This window comes from Macaca nemestrina, chromosome 10 (assembly GCF_043159975.1).
Source record: "Macaca nemestrina isolate mMacNem1 chromosome 10, mMacNem.hap1, whole genome shotgun sequence".
Taxonomy (NCBI): Eukaryota; Metazoa; Chordata; class Mammalia; order Primates; family Cercopithecidae; genus Macaca; species Macaca nemestrina.
In genome coordinates, this window is record NC_092134.1 from 110,509,726 (window position 1) to 110,526,644 (window position 16,919).

At 44.1% G+C, this 16,919-nt stretch overlaps 1 protein-coding gene across 7 annotated transcripts in view; it reads right to left on the reverse strand.

The window, feature by feature from the left end:
• The window catches only part of LOC105484271 (electron transfer flavoprotein subunit beta lysine methyltransferase), a 42,366-nt gene extending 31,308 nt beyond the window's left edge, over positions 1-11,058 (reverse strand). For 4 of the 7 annotated variants that reach the window (XM_011745762.3, XM_071071921.1, XM_011745759.3 and 1 more), the window contains exons 1-3: positions 10,883-11,057; positions 7,636-8,064; positions 128-258 (exon numbers count right to left, since the gene is read on the reverse strand). In XM_011745762.3, coding sequence (XP_011744064.2) covers positions 128-258; positions 7,636-7,949 — 445 coding nt within the window. In that variant the 5' untranslated portion in view covers positions 7,950-8,064; positions 10,883-11,057. Of the gene's footprint in view, positions 1-127; positions 259-7,635; positions 8,065-10,452; positions 10,858-10,882 lie in introns of those variants that run through there. The other 3 variants (XM_011745758.3, XM_071071920.1, XM_011745764.3) reach the window with 3 other exon arrangements.
• Between the last annotated feature and the right edge of the window lie 5,861 nt (positions 11,059-16,919).

Genomic DNA, 16,919 nt, shown 5'->3' on the forward strand with positions numbered 1-16,919 from the left:
ACAGATTCACAATGTCTGATCACAAAATACGTACGACGATAAGCTACCACACTGAGCATGTGTACGTATTTATTCTGGAGAAGAAAAAAAAGATGAGCCTTAAATATTTTAAAATATGAATCCTTACTAGGGTCTATGTCATTGGCCAAGATCCTTGATGCCCCGCTCATCTTAGCAGCAATAGCTGTCGCTCCACAACCACTCCCAAGATCTAATACAGATTTTCCTCTGACAACATCAGGATTATCCAAAAGATACCTAAATTAAAAAGAAAGGAGAAACATGTCTCAGAGAGATGAGGAAAAATAAGTGTTGGGAACAGGCCCCCCAAAATCTGGCCATAAACTGGCCCCAAAACTGGCCATAAACAAAATCTCTGCAGCACTGAGACATGTTCATGATGGTCATAACGCCCACGCTGGAAGGTTGTGGGTTTACTGGAATGAGGGCAGGGAACACCTGGCCCGCCCAGGGCAGAAAACCACTTAAAAGCTTTCTTAAACCACAAACAATAGCATGAGTGATCTGTGCCTTAAGGACATGCTCCTGCTGCAGATAGCCCAATCCATCCCTTTATTTCAGACCATCCCTTCATTTCCCATAAGGGATACTTTTAGTTAATCTAATATCTACAGAAACAATGCTAATGACTGGCTTGCTGTTAATAAATACGTGGGTAAATCTCTGTTCGGGGCTCTCAGCTCTGAAGGCTGTGAGACCCCTGATTTCCCACTTCACGCCTCTATATTTCTGTGTGCGTGTCTTTAATTCCTCTAGCGCCGCTGGGTTAGGGTCTCCCCAACCCAGCTGGTCTCGGCAAATAAGAGGTATCCAAAAAAAAAAAAGGAAAAGAAAGAAAAGACACGTCCTTAGGTTGACTGGACAAAAGAAATAGTGAAACGTAGCAGAAGAACTTGGTCCAACCTTGGCAAGTTTGGTCTGACTAGAGTGACACAAAAAGTCCATCTCCAGAACTGGGCAGAGGTGGCAGAAGAAAGGACCTAGTCATTTGGTCTTTCTCTTCAGCAGGTATGAAGCACAGTACCACACAACTAATCATGCTATTCAAGTCAATTTTTTTCAAAAAAAAGTTGTAGGTTGGGCACAGCGGCTCATGCCTGTAATCCCAGCCCTTTGGGAGACCAAGGCAGGCAGATCACTTGAGGCCAGGAATTCGAGAACAACCTGGCCAACATGGCAAAATCTCATCTCTACTAAAAATCCAAAAATTAGCTCGGCATGGTGGTGTGTGCCTATAGTCCCAGCTACTCAGAAGGTTGAGACAGGAGAATCACTTGAACCCAGGAGGCGGAGGTTGCAGTGAGCCGAGATTATGCCACTGTGCTCCAGCCTGGGCGACAGAGCAAGACTCCATCTCAAAAATTAAAAAAGAAAAAAAATACAAAAATTAGCGAGGGGTGGTGGCGGGTGCCTGTAATCTCAGCTACTCAGGAGGCTGAGGCAGAATTGCTTGAACCAGGGAAGCAGAGGTTGCAGTGAGCCAATATTGCACCACTGCACCCCAGCCTGGGTGACACAGCGAGACTATTTAAAAAAAAAAAAAAAAAAAAAAAAAAAAAGTTGTAAAGGAAAATAAGAAGTCTTGGGCTGGGCACAGTGGCTCACGCCTGTAATCCCAGCACTTTGGGAGACTGAGGCGGGCGGCACAAGGTCAGGAGATTGAGACCATCCTGGCTAACACGGTGAAACCCCGTCTCTACCAAAAATGCAAAATAATTAGCCAGGCATGGTGGCAGGTGCCTGCAGTCCCAGCTACTTGGGAGGCTGAGGCAGGAGAATGGCGTGAACCCAGGAGGCAGAGCTTACAGTGAGCCAAGATGGCACCACTGCACTCCAGCCTGGATGACAGAGCAAAACTCTGTCTCAAAAAAAAAAAAAAGAAAAAAAAAAGTCTCTAGACCCGCAAAACTCATTATGTCAAAAGGAAAGTTAAGCCTGGAGGCCAAGTTAGGGAACACTGTCCTTTTCTCAAGAATAGATAGCTGTTACTTCACAATCTTGTGTCAAAGCGCTATACATTAGCCAGACCCCTACAAAAGGAAAAGGTCTCAGGGATCTCCGGATGACTGCTCTCACAAATTGCTCATAAATTCTTTGCAGACCCCTAAACCTTTCGAGATGTATCTCCTCCCATAAACAAAAACATACCAACTCTAACTTTAGTCTACTACCTAAGTCTAACTCCTTGTCCACAAAACTAAAGTGTTAACTTTCATACTAACAATGTCCATTACAAGCTTATCTTCCTGGGTACAGAATAAAAACAGGATAAGGCTAGGTGCAGTGGCTCACACCTGTAATCTCAATACTTTGGGAGGCTGAAGTGGGGAGGATCACTTGAGCCCAAGAGTTTGAGACCAGCCTGAGCAACATAGTGAGACCCCGTCTCTACAAAAAGTACAAAAATTAGTTGCTTATGGTGCCACATGCCTGTGGTCACAACTACTTGGGAGGCTGAGATGGGAGGATCACTTGTGCCCAAGAGGTCAAGGCTGCAGTGAGCAAAGATTGCACCATGGCACTCCAGCATGGGTGACAAAGTGAGACCCTGTCTCAAGAAAAAAAACAGGATGAGAGCAATCATTCCTTCACCTACCCTGAGACATCTACGTAATTAACTCTTCCTTACTCCCTATTTTCGAATGTTCACCTTATGTAGAGCATAGATTTACTGGGCACTGACTAAAATCTCACAAGGATGTAATTATTTGCCTCACTGCCTAGCCCACCGTTTCCTACATGCCTTTTCCTCTTTAAAGAAATGTATAGCCAGGCACAGTGGTTCATGCCTGTAATCCCAGCACTTTGGGAGGCTGAGCAGGTGGATCACCTGAGGTCAGGAGTTTGAGACCAGCCTGGCCAACATGGTGAAATCCCGTCTCTACTAAAAATACAAAAACTAGCCAGGTATGGTGGTGGGCGCCTGTAATCCCAGCTACTCAGGAGGCTGAGGCAGGAGGATTGCTTGAACCCAGGAGGCAGAGGTTGCAGTGAGTAGTGACAGAGCGAGACTCCGTCTCAAGAAAAAAAAAAAAGAAAGAAAAGAAATGTATAAATGTCCGGGCGAGGTGGCTCACACCTGTAATCCCAGCACTTTAGGGGGCCGAGGTGGGTGGATCACCTGAGGTCAGGAGTTTAAAACCAGCCTGGCCAACATGGTGAAACCCCGTCTCTACTAAAAATACAAAATTAGCCAGGTGCAGTGATGCATGCCTGTAATCCCAGCTACTCGGGAGGCTGAGGCAGCAGAATTGTTTGAACCCGGGAGGGGGAAGGCTACAGTCTGCCGAGATTGTGCCATTGCATTCCAGCCTGGGCAACAAAAGCAAAAACTCCATCTCAAACAACAGGAAGGAAGGAAGGAAGGAAGGAAGGAAGGAAGGAAGGAAGGAAGGAAGGAAGGAGGGAGGAAGGGGGGAGGGGGGAGGGAGGGAGGGGGAGGAGGAGGCAGGGAGGGAGGGGGAGGAGGAGGCAGGGAGGGAGGGGGAGGGGGAGGCAGGGAGGGGGAGGGGGAGGGAGGAAGGGGAGGGATGGAGGGGGAGGGGGAGGGGGGAGGGGGAGGGGGAGGGGGAGGGGGGAGGGGGAGGGAGGGAGGGAAGGAAGGAGGGAGGGAAGGAAGGAAGGAAGGAGGGAGGGAGGGAGGGAGGGAGGGGGAAGGGGGGAGGGGGAGGGGGAGGGAGGGAAGGGAGGAAGGAAGGAAGGAAGGAAGGAAGGAAGGAAGGAAGGAAGGAAGGAAGGCAGGCAGGCAGGCAGGCAGGCAGGCAGGCAGGCAGGAAGGCAGTGCCTCCTAAAAACCTCTTAGAAGAGCACAGGCCACAAACTTTTCTGTGACTTGTATTTTTCTTGGGCTTAACAAACCTCGGCTGGTTGAGACTCATGCCTCAGTCTCTCATTTGGGCTGACAAAGTATTGAATACTTAGTACGTTCCAGAAACTACCAAGCACCAGGAATTAAGACTGACAAAATACTGCTAAAACAAAGACTAAAATTAAGTAAACTCAATCCAAGAGTCACTGTCTCCTCTAGACTAAATAATAGAGTGACTTTCCTGCTGCTTGAATTGTAGTATAATGACCTCTCTGGTAAAACTCAAAGTCCAATTCAGCCAAGGAATTTGGACTGGGGCTAAACAGTTACCAAACAAGTGAAGATGGATGGGGAAACACTGAAATAACAAATTTCAGCTGACTCTTGATCTTAGGATTGGAGTAATAAGGAACAGTGGGTACTACTGAGGCAGGAGAATGGCAGAGGAAGTCGGGGTGAAGGGGACCCATTGGACATAGGCTAGCTGAAGCAATACCAAAAGCAAAACATACAAGATAGCAGAAACAGGACATATGAAATAAGAAAGTAAGCACTAATAGATAAGGGAATAAGCAATGAGTTGGAACATGCAAGATAAGGAAAATAAGTTGAAAGGGCTTGCAGTAGCAATTTGGTTACAAGAAATAAAAGATAAGCAATTTTGTCGGGAAAGATAAAATACTGTTAAGAAAGGATGCACAATTAGCTTATGAGAAATAAAGTGCAGTTTAGGCACAATGAGGGAAAGGCAAGGATGAGCAATTCACTTCTGAAAAATAAAGTAAGGTTAAGCAAGTGAGGAAAAAGAATATAAAAGGCCATGAAATGTAACAAACCAGGGCTGATACCACTCACGGGTCAGCCTGATCCACTGCTGATCGCATTGTGCTTAACAAAGTGTTTGCTGCTTTACTACTTGTATGTGTGTCATGTCCAATTCTTTGTTCATGGCACCAAGAACCTGGGACTTGACAACATCTACCAGTAAAACTATGGCAAAGTAGAGGTATACATGCCCTGTCTAAATAGCTGCTACCGCCAGGCACGGTGGCTCATGCCTGTAATCCCAGCACTTTGGGAGGCCAAGGCCGGCAGATCACTTGAGGTCAGGAGTTCGAGACCAGCCTGGCCAACATGGTGAAACCGTGTCTCTAATAAAAATACAAAATTAGGTCAGGCACATTGGCTCACGCCTGTAATCCCAACACTTTGGGAGGCTGAGGAGGGTGGATCACGAGGTCAGGAGTTCAAAACCAGCCTGATCAACATGGTGAAATCCTGTCTCTACTAAAAATACAAAAATTAGCCCGACATGGTGGCACGAGCCTGTAGTCCCAGCTACTTAAGAGGCTGAGGCAGGAGAATCACTTCAACTTGGGAGGCAGAGGTTGCAATGAGCCGAGATCACACCACTGCACTCCAGCCTGGGTGACAGAGCGAGACTCCATCTCAAAAAAAAAAAAAAAAAAAAAAAAAAAAAAAAAAATTATCCAGCGGGTGCCTATAATCCCAGTTACTTGAGAGGCCAAGGCAGGAGGATCACTTGAACCTGGGAGGTGTAGGTTGTAGTAGGCTGAGATTGCACCACTGCACTCCAACCTGGACAACAGAGTGAGACTCCATCTCTAAATAAATAAATAGGCTGGGTGCAGTAGCTCACACCTGTAATCCCAGCACTTTGGGAAGATGAGGTCAGGAATTTGAGATCAGCCTGGCCAACATGGTGAAACCCCGTCTCTACTAAAAATACTAAAAGTAGCCAGGTGTGGTGGAGGGCACCTGTAATCCCAGCTACTCGGGAGATTGAGGCAGAAGAATTGCTTGAACCTGGAGTGGTTCAAGTGGAAGTTGCAGCGAGCTGAGATCACGCCATTGCACTCCAGCCTGGATGACGAGAACAAAACTCCATCTCTAAATAAGTAAATAAATAGCTGCTACCCATCTTCAGCTCACTGTTGCCACACAGAATCCCTGTTTACCAGGTATCCCTGTTTTTCAAAGCAAAGTCAATTTTTACATGAAATCTCGCCAGTTTAAATATCAGCAAATAGTTTTTTTGAAGTTTATAAGTACAGGTCAAACAAAACACACCTATGGGTCACCAATTTATGACATCTAACTCAGTCTCTTAAAGAAGTTGATTTCATTTCAAGTTGATAGTCACTTTAATAGATATCACCTAAGATGTCAGCATTCTAAAACTATGATGTAACTAAATAAAGCTTGAAAATCTAGCAACACAACAATCAGAAAGTTGGCATTATTTTGTACCAGCTGGAAAGCTTTCCAGTCCTTGGAATTTCCAACCAAAAGCTCTATGTTTGCATTTACACACTTTACTTAAAACTACATATAACACTAATAACGTAGGCTATACCATTCCTGTGAAACAGAAGTCCTTATCACCTTTTTTGTTTCACAGCTTTAGAACCACAGGGCATAAACAGACGAAATCATTTACCAATCCTACAACAAAGACTAGATCAAAATGCAAAAAGCTCTTGCCTTTATTTCATCAGCTGTGTTTCAATAAGAAGTATAGTGTGGCTATGTGAGAAAATGCCCTAAGACCTCTGCAATATGGAGAGTTAGAAGATGGGGAGGGGGGATTAAAACGCAGACTCAAGTCCTAAATTTTCAACAAGCCTCTAGAGAAGAGGGATTTTTTCCTCACTCTATCGCCACATTGGCCAGGCTGGTCTTGAACTCCTGACCTCAAGTGATCCACCGGCCTCGGCCTCCCAAAGTACTGGGATTACAGGCATGAGCCACTGAGACTTTTATTCTCTCTTTTAAAAATAGATACAGGGTCTCACTCTATTACCCAGGCTGGAGTGCAATGGTGCAATCACAGCTCACTGTAACCTAGAAATCCTGGGTTCATGTGATCCTCCCACCTCAGCCTCCTGAGTTGCTAAGATTACAGGCACAAGACACCACACCTGGCTAATTAAAAAAAACTTTTTTTTTTTGTAGAGACAGGGGTATCACTATGTTGCCTAGCTGGTCTCGAACTCTTGACTTCAAGCTGTCCTCCTGCACTGGCTTCCTAAAGCACTGGGATTACCGGCACTGCACCCAATAAAAGAGGGAATCTTTGAGCACCCCACTCACTCACAGCTCCTGTTTTATGGGAAAAGCAGCAACTCTGGAAAGAATGTGAGATTTATGGAGCAACATTCACTGAATTAAAGGAGAGCTGAAGGACTGGGTATTTAGCTTCCATCTAAAAACTCTGCAATGGTCATGTGCTATGAACCATGAACCTCCTAACAGATGAGATTTCTGGATCACTTATAGCTATCCAGGGTCCTGACAGCTGACTCTAGGATTTCTCTTGGGGAGACAGCTACTTGGGAAAATGGCTTGATAAGCTTGGGTTACAAGGGAAAATTATGCAACAAGGCAACCAAAAAATATGGCTAACCTAAGGTCAGGCTCAGAGGCCCACGTCTGTAATACCAGGACTTGGGGAGGTTGAGGAGGCCAGGAGTTTAAGACTAGCCTGGACAACATAGCAAGATCCTATCTCTACCAAAAAAAAAAGAAAGAAAGAAGAAAAAAGAAAACAAGAAGACTTTTGAGTTTTGCTGGTTTCTGTTTTGTTTTGTTTTTAAAGACAGGCCAGGCGGGAGTGCAGTGGCAGGATCACAGCTTACTATACAGTCTCAGCCTCCCAAAGTACTGAAACTACAGGCATGAGCCACCACGCCCAGACCTGCTGTGGTTTTTTGTAGAGGCTGGAGTTGGAGGGGACTGAAAGAGCAAAGATCTGTACCGCCTTAAAGGTTTCAATAGGGTAATACCTAGACAGGGCTTGGCCTCCTGGCCAGTAGATTGCCCAGTAAGGATCACTGTGGGGCCACAGGTCAGCTCTCTCCCACCAGAATTTGCATCTGGGGGTCAAAAGCCGCAACTGGATTTCAGGGGTGAGGCTACCACTGCTGGTGACTTCAGTGTTCTCCTCCAGGAAAGCCTTTATCTCAGGATCCAAAAAGCTTCCAGCTCCCCTCCAGGGACACCGGCCACAGGGAAATAAGAGAAGACCACTGCTTCGCATAGCCTGCAAGAGGAGACCACAGCCATTCCTGGGTGCTTTCCAACCTAGACTCAAAGCCATCAGGCCTTTCCCCAAACACAGGTTCTATCAATGTTCTGTTGATAATGGCTGCTTCTCAAGGAGAATGAACAAGGGTGTGTCTCCCAACTTGATCTCAACTGGAACCTCTGAGTCTCTGGGGGAAAATAAAAAGTAATACTGAGAATTCCAAGGAAGAACAACATTTCCAGATCCCATTACATAATAAGAAAATACTGGCCAGGGGCGGTGGCTCACACCTGTAATCCCAGCACTTTGGGAGGCCGAAGTGGGAGGATCACCTGAGGTCAGGAGTTCAAGACCAGCCTGGTCATCATGGTGAAACCCTGTCTCTACTAAAAATACAAAAAAATTAGCCAGGCATGATGGCGGGTGCCTGTAATTCCACTGCTTGAGAATTGCTTGAACCCGTGAGGCAGAGGTTGCACTGAGCTGAGATTGCACCATTATACTTCAGCCTGGGCAACAAGAGCAAAACTCCGTCTCAAAGAAAAAAAAAAAAAAAAAAAATATTACAGTGTAAGCTCTGTATCTGATGACTCACATGTGCAAGTTCATTTCAGATGAAAGCTTTGGTGCAACAATTGGGAAAATCCAATCTTTTTAAATGAACTTTTTCTTTTTTTTTTTTTTTTTTGAGACGGAGTCTCGCTCTGTCACCCAGGCTGGAGTGCAGTGGCCGGATCCCAGCTCACTGCAAGCTCCGCCTCCCGGGTTCACGCCATTCTCCTACCTCAGCCTCCCAAGTAGCTGGGACTACAGGCGCCCACCACCTCGCCCGGCTAGTTTTTTGTATTTTTTTTTAGTAGAGACGGGGTTTCACCGTGTTAACCAGAATGGTCTCGATCTCCCGACCTCGTGATCCGCCCGTCTCGGCCTCCCAAAGTGCTGGGATTACAGGCTTGAGCCACCGCGCCCGGCCAAATGAACTTTTTCACAAGAGAATCCTTTTAGTAATTTACCACAACAAATATACAAGCATTTGATTTTGAAAGAATCCTCAAGAAAATGCCTCTTACAGGAAATCAGGCATACAGTCATCCCTCAGTATCCTCAAGGGATTGGTTCCAGTATCCCCTGCTTCCAGGGTACCACAGTTGATACTCAAGTCCCTTATATAAAATGGCATATTTGCATATAAACTAAGCATATGCTGTGGTATACTAGGCATATGCTGTGGTATACTTTAAATCATCTCTGGATGACTCATAATACTTAATACAACGTAAATGCTATGTAAATAGTTGTTACACTGTATTTTTGTGTTATTTTTATTGCTGTAATTTTACATTGCTATATTGTTATATTGTGGGCCAACTGTACAACTTCTTTCAGAAATTTAACAAAGTAGGCACGCTTGGTAACTGTGAACAAAATAATAGAAGTCTTCTGTCTTCAGGAAGCTTATTATTCTAGTGGTGGGATAAAGTAGTTAACAGGGCAAACACAGTTTTTGCCTTCGTGAAGTCTAGCCGAGAGCTGGGGGGTTAATGAATTTATAATTGTCTGTGGGCAGAGATATCTTAATACAAATTATATTGACTACTCTATTTCACTAAAGATTGTCATATCAGAAGACAATGCAATCAAGACTCAGGTTTTTTTTCCTTTAAAAATACTGTATGGATTTAATTGTAATAAAAGAACACCAACTCCTAGATCTCTTTCTGTAAAAGCATCTGATGGTTCGATTTTACCAAGCCTAAACTGAAAAGATTTGCTCCAACAGAAAAACAACTGTGCAACTGATCACTAAGATGCTTTATATATATATATATACACACACACATACACACACACACACACGCTGATAAGAATAAATGAGAATGAGGAACAACAACTTAAACATAACTTATGCACCCAGTTGTTTGGAGACCTCGGATCTCTTCTGCATAAATGTTTTAAATGGTCTTAAATCCACTAAAGTATTTAGATTAGGGATCAAAAATCCAAATCCCTACAAGGGGCTGGACATCATAAATGAGTGATGCAGGCTGGCTGTAAAATAACAGACGGGCTGTGGCAAGCTAAAGACTGTTTTCAAACAGTTCAAAAGGGCCAGGCAGGAACATGCTGCCAGATCCCTCCGATTTCTCAAAATCATCGAAAAAAATCTAGATATTAACACACTAGTTTCCACTTTTTTTTTTTTTTTTTTTTTTGAGACAGAATCTCTGTCGCCCAGGCTGGAGTGCAGTGGTGCGATCTCGACTCACTGCAACCTCCGACTCCCAGGTTCAAGCGATTCTCCTATCTCAGCCTCCCGAGTCTTGGGATTACGGGCGCGTGCCACCACGCCCGGCTAATTTTTGTATTTGTGTGTGTGTGTGTAGAGACGAGGTTTCGCCATGTTGGCCAGACTGGTCTGGAACTCCTGACCTCAAGCGCTCGCCTGCCTCGGCCTCCCAAAGTGCTGGGACTACAGGCGCGAGTCACCACGCCCGGCCAGCTTCCGCTTTTAAACATCAGCAACTCATTCAAATATCAAAACACAGGGCAGCCCAAAATGCATGTCAGGTCATACATAGCCTGTGAACTCAGCGTAGACTTCCAGTGGGTGTTAGTTACCCCACATCAGTGTCCTGGGATCGCAAGGGTCTCTCAGGGCCTGGTCTCCCATTAGACTAATTTTGTTAAGCAGTACTAGGCTGTCACTTGAATCACACAATGCAGCCTAAAGTTTAAAGGTAACGCAGAGCAAATAGAGATTATTTGGGATTTGGACCCCATGTCCTTTAGACCGGCGCTTCTCTCTGCCGTCCCAGCACCGATGAGGCATGGGTTATGACGTATGTGACTGTGGGGGCCACTTGGTATTTCTCTTAATGAGAAGAAGAGCTGACGGAATCAAAAGGGTTATGTTCCAGAAACTGTAGACGACTGCGTCATTTTCCTCCAGAGGCGGGGTGGAGTCGATCTTAAAGGGGCAGGCACCGTCCTCCCGGTCTCCTTACCTAGCTTTGCTGACACCGCCCTCGGAAGTAAAGCACAGGACTCGCCTGTCACTCACCCTGGCGACTCTTCCTGCGCATGCTTTACATTTTCTGGGTCCCGCTACCAAAACCGAGCCAAGCGCGAGCTGCTGGCTGCGGCCGGGACGTGGGCGGGACGGACGGCGGACTTTCGCGGCCCCGCCCTTTTTCCCAGCAGCGCTTTCTTTCTCCTCCACTTTCTTAAAGGGCCAGAAGCGCGAAACCAAAGGGCGCCCTGACCTCGCCCGGAAAATAAGAGAACGATAAATCTGTGTGCAATGTTTGTAGAATTTTGGTTTCTAAAATTTCATTCTGAAACTATGTATGCAACACCTACTATGTACTAGTCGCACTTCCAGGCACGGGACATAGAGTGGTGAGCAAAATAGACCCAGTATATTTAAAAAAAAAAAAAAGACACAGTATAAGCCCTTTGTGCTGGCTACATTCAACTGCGATTAAATCATAATGAATGTCCTTTCTTTTCTAATAATTCATAAATTCACTATCAATTTATTTACAGCCTATATCAGTCGAGTCTGGATCTACATAGATCCACCTTTCAACTGGACCCACATCCCACTGGATCCTCAACTGAACACTCAAAGTTAACTCACCATCTCACCTGACAACAATTAAAACCTGCTCTGGCGTGCTGGGGAAGGGGGGGGAAATGGTCCAAAACTAAGAAACAGGAAAATTGTGTTTCTGCATCTTAGTTTGCAGTTTGAGAAATACACTGGCACCTGCCTGTTCAAAATTAGAATTTGTCGCTGGGGTTCTCTGCTCCTGCCATGGGTGTAACAGCTTTCTGTCTTTCCATGTAAACTGGAATCTTTAGGAACTACTACAAGGAAAGGAAACTTTGTGCTTCCAGTCAACAGCCCCAGACGCAGCCTTATCATTTCCTTCTTAGTTGAATGGCGTACTTGCTATATTCTTGTTGATAAGCTACACACCTTGCATTTCACAGTATTCTGCCATAGATTTCCTATGTAATAACTGATATAATGTGTTTATGACCTGCATTCATCCATTTATGAGCTGCTTTTTTCTTAATTAGTTGCTAATGTAAACTCGTTTTCTCAACTATAATAACTTTTCATTACTACACACTCTCCGATTCTCCTGTGAACAGTGAACCTTGATCCATGTTCAAGATCAATTTGTATAAGAAATATTGTTTTTAACCAGCTTCTGTGCTCTATCCCAATTAGTAGTTTGAACATCCCAGTCACTGCCCAAGAAACCAGAATGAACAGGCTGACCTAACATTTCTACAAAAAAGAGTTCCTGGTAAAAAGTTTGGTAGCCATCACTGAAGATGCATTTAATAATGTTTGGATAACTCATTCAAAACTTGCAACTTGGCTGAAGGGGCTGCAACATGCCTTTCCTGTTCCATAATGGTTTGAAAACTGGTCCAGTTCTTTCTGTCCCTCCTGCCATTGCCTTAGTTTGGCATTATAATGGCTTGCCTGGGTTCCTGTAATTTGTCTTTCTCTAATTCTGCCTTCCTTGAGACTTTTTTTTTTTTTTTTTTTTGAGATGGAGTCTTGCTCTGTCGCCCAGGCTGGAGTGCAGTGGCGTGATCTCGGCTCACTGCAACCTCCGCCTCCTGGGTTCAAGCCATTCTCCTGCCTCAGCTTCCCCACTAGCTAGGATTATAGGCGTGCACCACCACGCCCAGCTAATTTTTGTATTTTTAATAGAGATGGGGTTTTGCCATGTTGGTCAGGCTGGTGTCGAACTTTTGACCTAGTGATCCGCCCACCTCTGCCTCCCAAAGTCCTGGGATTACAGGTGTGAACCACCATGACTGGCCAAAACTATTCTTTATATTGCAGCTTAAATGATTTTTTTTTTCTGAAGCTTAGATTCCATAGTCTAGAAAAGGCCTGCCCTTCCTGTAGTCCCAGATAAAGCATGAAAAACAGGGACATACGGATTTTCTTTTCTGTTGTTTGGTGTTGATGCACTGTAATTTCGTAATAGAAAGGACCGTCTAGATTTTAACAAAATTGACCCACATACATCCAAGCAAACTTGTGAACTGATAACAATTTGAGCTGTTGTCTATCCTCATGATTTTTTTACTTTAACTACCTGCCCTACATTTTTGTTTACAAAGCCAGCTCTCTAACAATTAGTCCCTCTTGCAGGTGCAAGTAAAAAACTCTATTCCCTACCCAACTTTGTCTTTACGGGGTTTTTGGTTTTTCAACAAGTTATTCAATTACACTTATTAGCTGTATGATCTTGGACACATTACTAAACCTTCTTGATAATCAGTTTCTTCATCTGTAAAACAGTGATGATAATAATAATGTTTGAGGAAGATTTAATAAGATAAAAGCACACCGTGTTTAGCCCAGTTCCTGGCATGTAGTAAATGCTCGCTAAGTGTGCTATTACAGTGATGATCATTATTAGAAACACAGAAATTGATGAGCAGCAGATTGGGTTTTCAGTTAAAGCTGAGAGGATCAGACTTGAAGTTTAGAAAAATGTTTTATGCTGCTGAAAGGACACAAAGATAGATGTGTACCTGCCCCCCACCCGCTACACCCTTGTTCTGCTCTCTAATCTTTGCACATACCAGAGATTTCGTAAGTTCTGTGAGTACCTGGTTTTCTGCACGTACCAGAGATTTTGTTTTGCACATACCAGAGATTTTGTAAGTTCTGAGGCAAGGTCACAAGACGTGTTTAAGTAAGATAAACTCTTGCTGCCATAAACCTGCTCTCCCGCCTCAAAGTTTGAACCAAAATATCAGAAATGGCGGGAACCAATCATAGTTAGCCAAATCGCCTTGTTCAAACACTAGCCAATCATATATCTGATTTGTATAATAACTCTATGCCCACTTTTCTTAGACTATGTAACACTGCTCGGAGCTCAGTGGGGGAGCTCTCCTGCCCATCTCGTTTCACGAGCGAGGGAGAGTTCCAGGTTCGAACCTGTAATAAAGATCCTTGCTGCTTAGCTTTGACTCTGGACTCTGGTGGTCTTCTTCGGGGAATAAACGGTCTGGGCATAACACTGCAGGTAGCAAAGAGTTTAGAGTGGGGGCAAGACTGAAGACAAGGAAACCGCCATTGGAGGACATTATGGTAATCCAAGCAAACAATAACAGAGGCAGAACTAAGGTAACTGCAACAGGGATGGAAAGAATTGGAACATCTGAAAATGATTAAGGATGAGCTATTAGCAAGACTTGGAGACTAATTAAATAAGCACGTTTAACCATAATGCTAGCCAACCTCAGGGCAAGATGGTTTCTCTTGCTCCACTCGACTGGCCTGTGCTGTTCATCAGCAGGCTATCTGTGTTCTCTCTTGCCTAAAACCTGCTCTAGCTCCCCAGACCTTCATTGGTACAGCTGGAATCCTGACTACAACTTTCCAGGCCCATGCTAATCAGTCCTAACTTAACCTATCCTGCCTCTTTTCAATACGCTCTTCTCCCCTCTCTGCTGCAATTTGTTTTCCTCCCACAGCACCTTGTTCTCTCATCCCTAGGCCTTGTTGAAGACAGAAAGCTGCCACTGCCTCCTACCCCCAACTGCTCCTCACTGTCCAAACCACCTACTCGTCCTTCAGAACTCAGCTCAAGGTTAAGGTCCTCTGAAAAGCCTTCCCCAACACATCAGCCTACACACTAATCTTCCTATTTTCTTAGCTTCCTATGGGCATGTTCAACAAGAATATCAAGCAGAACTGTCACTGTCTAGACTTGAAAGCAGACCATCTCATTCTTCTTTTAGCCTCTAGCACAGTTAGACACTCAATAAACTCTGTTAAATGAAAGAAAAGGCAAATACGTGAGTAAAATAACCAACATTACATATCAGTATCTCATTTTACAAATTTAACAGCTTTATTGAGGTATATTTGACATAGTTTCACATTGGCAACTTTGCATGTTTACAGAGTACAATCCAATGTCCTAACATATGTATTGTCAACCCAAATGAGAGACTGAGGCAAGAATCTCAATCAATCCAGGTTTATTGAGACAGAGCTTAAAAGTGTGCCCAGGAAAACCCCGAGTCACAGAAACATGAGTCTGTGGCCTATGCTCCTTGGGAAAGGTTTCAGGAGATTCGGTATTTACACATTTCTTTAAGAGAAAAGACACGCAGGAAAAGGGAGATAGGCAGTGAGGCAAATGACGACATTCTTGTGAGATTTTAATTAGTGCCCAGTAAATCTATGCTATACATGAGATAAGGGCAAACATTCAAAAATAGGGAGTAAAGGAGGAATTCATTATTCAGACTTCTCAGGATAGGTAGAAGAATAATGGATCTCATCTTTGTTTTTGCACTTGGGAAGATAAGGCTTATAATTGACACGATCTGTGTGAAATTGACCAGACTTTAGGTTCCTGGACAAAGAGTTAGACTTAAGTTGCAGACTTAAAGTGACAGTTGACATGTCCTTATTTATGGGAGGATTTATTATACACCTTGAAAAGTTTAGGAGCCAGGAAAGAATTTTCGTATGAGCAATTTGTGAGGGCAGTCATCTGGAAATACCCGAGACCTTTTCCTTTTGTAGGGATCTGGCTAATGTACAGCACTTTGACACAAGGCTGCGAAGTAAGCAGGCTTAACTTTCCCTTTGGCATAATAAGTTTGGGGGTTTTGAGACTTTTTATGTTCCTTTACAGTATATACTCATGAAACCATCACCAAAATCAAGATAGTGAACATATTCAGTGCTCCTGTGTAATTGTTCCCTCCAATTCTTCCCCCACTTTTTTTTAAACCTTTTTGTTCTGTTTTTTCTTTGTTTGTTTTTTTCATGAGACAGAGTCTCACTCTGTTGCCCAGGCTGGAGTGCAGTGGCGTGATCCTGGCTCACTGTAACCTTCTCCTCCCGGGTTCAAGCAATTCTCATGCCTCAGCCTCCTGACTAGCTGGGATTACAGGTGCGCACCACCACACCTGGCTAATTTTTGTATTTTTAGTAGAGACAGCATTTCACCACGTTAGCCAGGCTGGTCTCGAACTCCTGACCTCAAGAGATCTGCCTGCTTCGGCCTCCCAAAGTGCTGGGTTTACAGGTGTGAGCCACGGCACCCATCCAGTCCTTCTCCCTTCTTCAGTCCTTTACAACCATTCTTGGCTTTCTGTCACTATAGATTGCTTTGTTTTTTCTAGATTTTCATATGCATGCAATTGTATAGAGTTTATTCTGTTTTTGTCTTATTTCTTTCAGTAGTAATTATTTTTATTCATTCATGTTTCCTGCATCAATAATTCACTCCTTTATATTACTAAGTAGTGTTTCATTGTATGTATAGATAAGCTCCCGTGTTTATCCATTTACCTGTTGATGGACATTTGAGTTTTCTTTCTTTTACTATTACAAATAAAGTTGTTTTGAACATTTGTGTACAAGTCTTTGTATAGCCTTATGCTTTCTTTCCTTTGCATAAATACCTAGGAGTGCAATGGCTAGATCATATGGTAGGTGTATGATTAACTGCAAACTTTTTCTAAAATGGTTGTGCCTGCTGGGCACCGTGGCTCATGCCTGTAATCCCAGCACATTGGAAGGCCAAGGTGGGAGGACCACTGGAGGTCAGGAGTTCGAACAGCCTGGCCAACATGGTGAAACCCCGTCTCTACTAAAAATACAAAAATTAGTCGGACATTGTGGTGTGTGCCTCTAATCCCAGTTACTCAGGAGGCTGAGACAGGAGAATCACTTGAACCCAGGAGGCAGAGGTTGCAGTGAGCCAAGATCGTGCAACTGCACTCCAGCCTGGATGACCGAGCAAGACTCTGTCTCAGAAACAATATAAATTAAAATAAAATAGTTGCGTTATTTTACATTTCCACCATCATTACATGAGATTTCCAATTGCTCCACATCCTAGCCAACACTCGCTATTATCTGTCTTCTTTTTTTTTTTTTTTTTTTTTGAGACGGAATTTTACTCTGTCGCCCAGGCTGGAGTGTAGTAGCACTATCTCAGCTCACTGCAACTTCTGCCTCCCAGGTTCAAG